The sequence below is a fragment of the Lycium barbarum genome, chromosome 1, assembly GCF_019175385.1.
Source record: "Lycium barbarum isolate Lr01 chromosome 1, ASM1917538v2, whole genome shotgun sequence".
NCBI classification, from domain to species: Eukaryota; Viridiplantae; Streptophyta; class Magnoliopsida; order Solanales; family Solanaceae; genus Lycium; species Lycium barbarum.
Genome location: NC_083337.1, coordinates 17007001 through 17013408, shown reverse-complemented (window position 1 = coordinate 17013408; position 6408 = coordinate 17007001). Strand labels below are relative to the sequence as shown.

General features: G+C 42.6%; 1 protein-coding gene across 1 annotated transcript; it reads right to left on the bottom strand.

Moving 5' to 3' along the window:
• Positions 1–501: 501 nt before the first annotated feature.
• On the bottom strand, positions 502–1754 carry LOC132610188 (uncharacterized). The gene is made up of 2 exons (XM_060324475.1): positions 828–1754; positions 502–744 (listed from the first exon to the last, which is right to left on the bottom strand). Exons 1-2 carry the CDS (start codon positions 1752–1754, stop codon positions 502–504), a joined length of 1170 nt encoding a protein of 389 aa, XP_060180458.1.
• Between the last annotated feature and the right edge of the window lie 4654 nt (positions 1755–6408).

The following is a 6408-nucleotide window of genomic DNA, read 5'->3' as shown; positions in this document are numbered from 1 at the left end:
AACCATAACTTTGTATACAGGTAGAAAAATCCAAGGTCTCATTGGATGAGACTGGAAGGCCACCTTGCTTTTCCTCATCAGACACTATGACATTAAAATCCCCTCCTATTATCCAAGGAAAGTCCTGCTGATTTGCCAAAGCTACTATATCTTCCCACAAATCCTCCCTCTCCTGTCTATCACATTTAGTATAGACTACTGACACCAGCACTGTTTGATTCAAGGATGAGTGAGTTAGTTGCAAGGTCACCTGCTGTTCTGATTCAGATACAACTACACCTAGCCATTCATCTGTCCAAAAAATCCAGATTTTTCCTGAACTATTCACCTTGCAATTCTGAAAGCCTAACTTCCTTCTATAATCTTCAATAGCAATAAGATCTTGAAAAGGTTCCATTAGGCCTATGATAGAATAATGATATCTCCTATTTAGTTCAATTAACCTTTCAAAAGATTTCTGAGTGTTAACTGACCTAATATTCCAAAATAAAGCTTTGTCTATCATTGATAATTATTAATTTTGTTCTTACTCCTCCTTGTTGAAACTCCTGCCACTGGATTACTGTTACTTCTGACAGGTTTTTGTTTATTTGTTGCCTGTTTCAATTTCTGCACACTTCTAGGGGATAAATCTGCTTCCTGTGCTATATCATCAATGTTCTGAGATAAATCTTCCTCATCTTGACAATCAATATCAGCTTGAACCTGTATCTCCTCATGCTTACCATGTTGTGAATTCTCAACCTGTTCCACAGACACACTGAAGAAGTATTACTCTCAGGTGGCTTTGTACCATCTTGTCCTTCTTTTCCATGATTATTCTCCACCTCCTCTAGTGGAGTCCCTTCATGATCATCATCCTCCTGCAGCACATCACCACACATGTTTTGTTCCTCCATGTTTTTGTTGATTAAGATGTCACTATATTCTTGTGACACATCTCCCTGCAGCACCTCATGTTCCTTTTCTTGCTCCTGCAGCACATCATGTTCCTTTTCTTGACTAATTGTACCTGAAGTCACCTTAGATACCTGCTGAGATATAATCTCCCCTTTATCATTGAGTTGTTTACCAAAATTCTTCTCAAACCATTCCTTTGCTAATATTTTCTCCACCTTTTTTAATTCATCTATCTGTTTTTCCTTTGCTTTTTCCATCTGCTTTTCATTGACTTTGTCATTATTGTCTACAATTTGCTGCATTGTAATGATTTGGTCTGAAGCATCAGGCATCTTTGCTTCTACATTTGAGGATTTCTGCACATCAGTCACATCTATTATCTCCTCATTTGTGTTCTGCAATGCTGCATATTGATTGTTCTGCAGAGTTTGATTCTCATTTGGTTTCCAAGCATTTTCATCATATTTGCTTCTATGAAAGTGCCTGTTATTACTTTGTTTTCCTTTCTTCTCCTTGAATCCATCATCATCATTGCCCTCTGCAGGCTGCACCTTGTCTGCTATTTCTTTTCCTTTCATTATGCCAAGATTGGTCCCTTTGTACTCCTTAATGTCAAGTCTGCTATTCTTTGTGTTCTTTTGCTCCTTATTCTTCCTTTGATCTGCCTTACTGTTGACCTCCTGTTCTTTGTCTGAGCATTGTTCTTCTTTCTTGGGATACAATTCTGGATGTATGACATAGCAATCTTGTTCATTATGTCCTTGAAGTTTGCAGTTTTTGCAGTACTTAGGAACATAATCATAGTTAATCTTTATCCATTTATCCACAATCTCCCCAGTACTCTTCTTCTTCATTCTTATATTGATTCTCTTTGGAAATTCTCCAAGCAAGTCAACCTCTACCTTCACTCTCGCACAACTTGCCTGGTTTTATTGGCTGTGGCCATATCAACTTGTAATGGCTTTCCAACTGCAGAGGCAAGTGAAAAAACTGCTTCTTTCACAAAATAATTAGGAGGTAATGATGTGAATGATATCCATGCAATTGCTATCTTCATTTCCTTCTCTGGATCAAACCATGGATCCCATTTGAAGGTGCGCATGGGATATGACCAATTTCTATGCATAATGTAATATGCAGGCTTAGACAATAATGTTACATAATCTTCCAAAGAAGAAGCACGTATTAGTACATATCTATTGCTCAACAATCCGATAATAGCTTCTCCTTTTAATCCACATTGCTTTGGAATTAATGTTCTCAATTCTTTCACGTCAGGCCAACCATATGAGAATTTCCCCACGACTGCATATTGTAATTTTTCTTTAATAATCATGTGATCAATCTCCTCTTCCTCCCATACGACCATGGGCTCTCCATGCAAATATGTAATATTTTTCATGCGTAAAGTAGGGCTGTACGTAGTAGTAGAAATAGTAGGATTTAGGGCTGTTGCATACGTTTGGTTTGGTAAAAGGTGATTTGGTTGTGTAGGTATTGTTGTGTTAGCCTGGACAGCCATAATAGGCGGCTGTCCAGTGGCCGGAGAGGCCATTTTTGCCGTGAAAAGGTTGAAATATTTTTAGGGTTTCGGCTAGGTTTAGGTTTAGATTTATGGCATGATTTACTTTGTTCTTTTGATGTTAAATAAGTAATGATTGTTTAGCTTGGTTAATATAAAACCGGATTGAATGGATAGGTGTCTTGTATGTTGGTTCGCCTACTGGGATTTAGATAGGTGCCAGTCATGGCGGGTTGGGTCGTTACAGAGTGAGTATCAGAGCTTTAGGTTCGTCAATTTCATCGTACAAGGACATTGTAGCAGAGTCTTGTAGATCGGTACGGAGACGTCTGTACTTATCTTCGAGAGGCTGCCGGACACTAGGAAAACTCCCTTTTCTTTCTTCCTTCGTGCTATTTGATTCCAATTGGTATCTGCTGATTTAAATTAGTATTTGACTATCCTTCATTCTCTCGCAAATGGCGAGAACACGCGCGGCAGCAACTAGGGTAGAGGTGGCGGCAGAGGAGCTGGCAGAGGGGCGCCCCCAGCTGGGGGCGGCGTCCCAATGTTTGACCCCGTGCCTCCTGTGGTTCCTAATGAGGCAACGAGAGATGTAGCTACACCAGCCCAGCCAGCAGCAGTACCAGTTCCACTAGGAGCTGCAGCTGCTCAGGGTATACCAGATGTTATGGCACAAGTGTTGTGTTGGTTGCGTAGGCTTGCACGGGCCGGAGCTATACCAGCGGGTCCTGTAGGTAGGGGCGCAGGAGTAGTAGCCCCGTATCCGGACAGAGCATAAGCTCTGAGGGTTCAGCATGCAGCAGCGGTGGCACCTCACTTGGATGAGGTTCCAAGTTTTGAAGCCTTCCCGAGGCCAGTTGCAGGGCCAGTGCTGACTGGTAAAGAACATGATTTTTTTTGGAGTTTCACTAAAATTAAGCCTCCCGTGTTCTATAAAACTGAGTCGAAGGACGCATATGAGTTCATTATCGACTGTCATGAGAGGCTCTATAAGATGGGGGTCGTAGATAAGTACGGGCTAGAGTTTGTGACCTTCTAGTTCTTGGGTGATGCCAAGCTTTGGTGGAGGGCTTATGTGGAGTGTAGGCCAGCTGGGTCTCATCCATTGACTTGGGTTCAGTTTTACTTTGTGTTTCTGGACAACTACGTCCCGCGTACTCTGAGGGACCGAAAGAAGGATGAGTTCACTACTATTGGTCAGGGGGACTCGTCGGTTGCTGTATATGAGTCCCGTTTTCACTCCCTTTCCCGTTATGTTCTTCAGTTGTTGCCTACTGAGGGGGAGAGGATACGACGGTTCGTAAAGGGGTTGAATACTAGACTTCAGTTATCGGCTCTTCAGCTTGTAGCCACTGGTGCTTCATTTCAGGAGATAGTGGAGCATATCCGTATTATTGAGGGGATTAGGCATAAGAATTATACAAGGCAGGTTGAGAAGTCGTAAGGGTGGGATGTTCAGCAACTCCTTTTCGAGGGGTTAGAGGTCGCAGGTATATTTAGGGCGACCGATTCAGTCTGCGATTCCGTTTATGACCGTATGGCTTCTGTTTTGTTTGATCCGGGCTTTACTTTTTCCTATGTATCTACCTATTTTGATGTGGGTCTGGATATGATGTGTGATACTGTTGACACCCTTATTTATGTATCTACTCCTGTTGGGGATTCTGTGGTGGTAGATAGCGTCTACCATTCGTGTGCGATTTCTTTCATGGGGTATCGTACTTGGGCAGATTTAATGATCTTAGACATGATATATTTCGATGTTATTTTGGGTATGAGTTGGTTGTCCCCGCATTCTGCTATTCCTGATTACCATGCTAAGACAGTTACCTAGCCATGCTCGGGGCATCTAGACTCGAGTGCAAGGGTAACCTTAGTCCCCTCCCTAAGAAAGTAATATCCTTTGTTCGTGCTAGGAAGCTAGTAGAGAAGGGTTGTTTAGCTTATCTGGCACATATCCGTGATACCAGTGTAGATACTCCAGCCCTTGATTCGGTTCCAGTGGTACGCCAGTTTGCGGATGTGTTCCCCGCAGACTTGCCTGGTATGCCACCGGATCCTGATGTTGACTTCAGAATTGACTTAGACCCAGGGACCCGTCCTCTCTCTATCTCACCTTATAGGATGGCACCAGCAGAACTCAGGGAACTGAAAGAGCAATTGCAAGATCTTCTAAGTAAGGGGTTTATTCGCCCTAGTGCCTCTCCGTGGGGTGCTCCTGTGCTGTTTGTTAAGAAGAAGGATGGGTCTATGCGTATGTGTATTGATTACCGTCAGTTGAATAAGGTAACTGTCCGAAAAAAGTATCCCATTCCCCGTATTGATGACTTGTTTGATCAGTTACAGGGAGCTTTTGTGTTCTCCAAAATCGATTTAAGATCAGGGTACTATCAGTTGAAGATTCGGGCAGAGGATGTTCCAAAAACTGCTTTTCAAACCAGGTATGGGCATTATGAGTTCTTGGTTATGTCTTTTGGGCTTACAAACGCCCCAGCTACGTTCATGGATTTGATGAACAGTGTGTTTAAGCCCTATTTAGACTCATTCGTAATAGTGTTCATTGATGATATCCTGGTGTACTCTAGGAGTAAGGAAGAGCATGAGAAGCATTTGAGAATTGTTTTTGGGGGATTGCGAGAGAAGGAGTTGTATGCTAAATTCTCCAAGTGCGAATTCTAGTTGTCTTCTATGTCTTTCTTGGGGCATGTTATTTCGAAAAAAGGTATTATGGTGGATCCTCAAAAAATTCAAGCAGTCAAGGAATGGGCTAGGCCCATATCAGTGACCGAGATTCGTAGTTTTGTGGGTCTGGCTAGCTACTATCGTCGGTTTGTGAAAGGCTTTGCCTCTATTGCTTCTCATTTGACCCGTTTGACTTAGAAAGAGGTATCTTTTCAGTGGTCCGACGAGTGTGAGGAGAGCTTTCAAAAGCTCAAAACATTGTTGACTAGAACACCGATTCTGGCATTGCCCGTTGAGGGCAAGGATTTTGTTGTTTACTGTGATGCTTCACGTTCTAATTTGGGTGCTGTTTTGATGCATGAAAAGAAGGTGATTTCTTATGCTTCTCGACAGTTAAAGGTACATGAGAAGAACTATCCTACTCATGATCTAGAGCTGGCAGCGGTGGTGTTTGGATTAAAAATTTGGAGTCACTACTTGTATGGTGTCCATTGTGAGGTGTACACAGACCATCGCAGTTTGCAGCATGTGTTCACTCAGAAGGATTTGAACTCTACATAGCAGAGATGGATGGAACTGCTGAAAGACTATGACATCACCATTTTGTACCACCCTGGTAAGACAAATGTGGTAGCTGATGCATTGAGCCGGAAGTCGACTAGCATGGGAAGTCTGGCTCGTTTGATTTCTTCTAAGCGTCTGTTGGCTAGAAAGGTTTAGACTCTGGCTAACAGTTTTATAAGAATGGATATTTCTAACACAGGCAAGGTGTTGGCTAGTGTTGAGGCTCGGTCATCATTTTTAGAGCAGATTAAGGCTAAGCAGTTTGAAGATGCTAAGTTATGTAAAATATGAGATAAGGTATTGTTTGGTGAGACCAAGGAGGTTGTGATTGATAAGGAGGGCGTGCTGCGAATCAAAGGGCAAGTGTGTGTGCCACGTGTGGGCGACTTGATTAAGACCATTCTAACAGAGGCTCATAGTTCGAGGTATTCTATCCATCTTGGTGCCACTAAGATGTATCGTGATTTGAGGCAATATTACTGGTGGATTGGGATGAAGCGTGATATAGTAGAGTTCGTTGCTTAGTGTCTGAATTGCCAACAGGTGAAGTATGAACATAAAAAACCTAGGGGTACATTGCAGAGGATGCCCATTCCTGAGTGGAAGTGGGAAAGAATAGCCATGGATTTCGTGATGGGTCTTCCGAAGACGCTGGGGAAGTTTGACTTTATCTGGGTTATTGTTGATAGGTTGACTAAGTCTGCCCACTTTATTCCGGTGAAGATAACTTATGATGC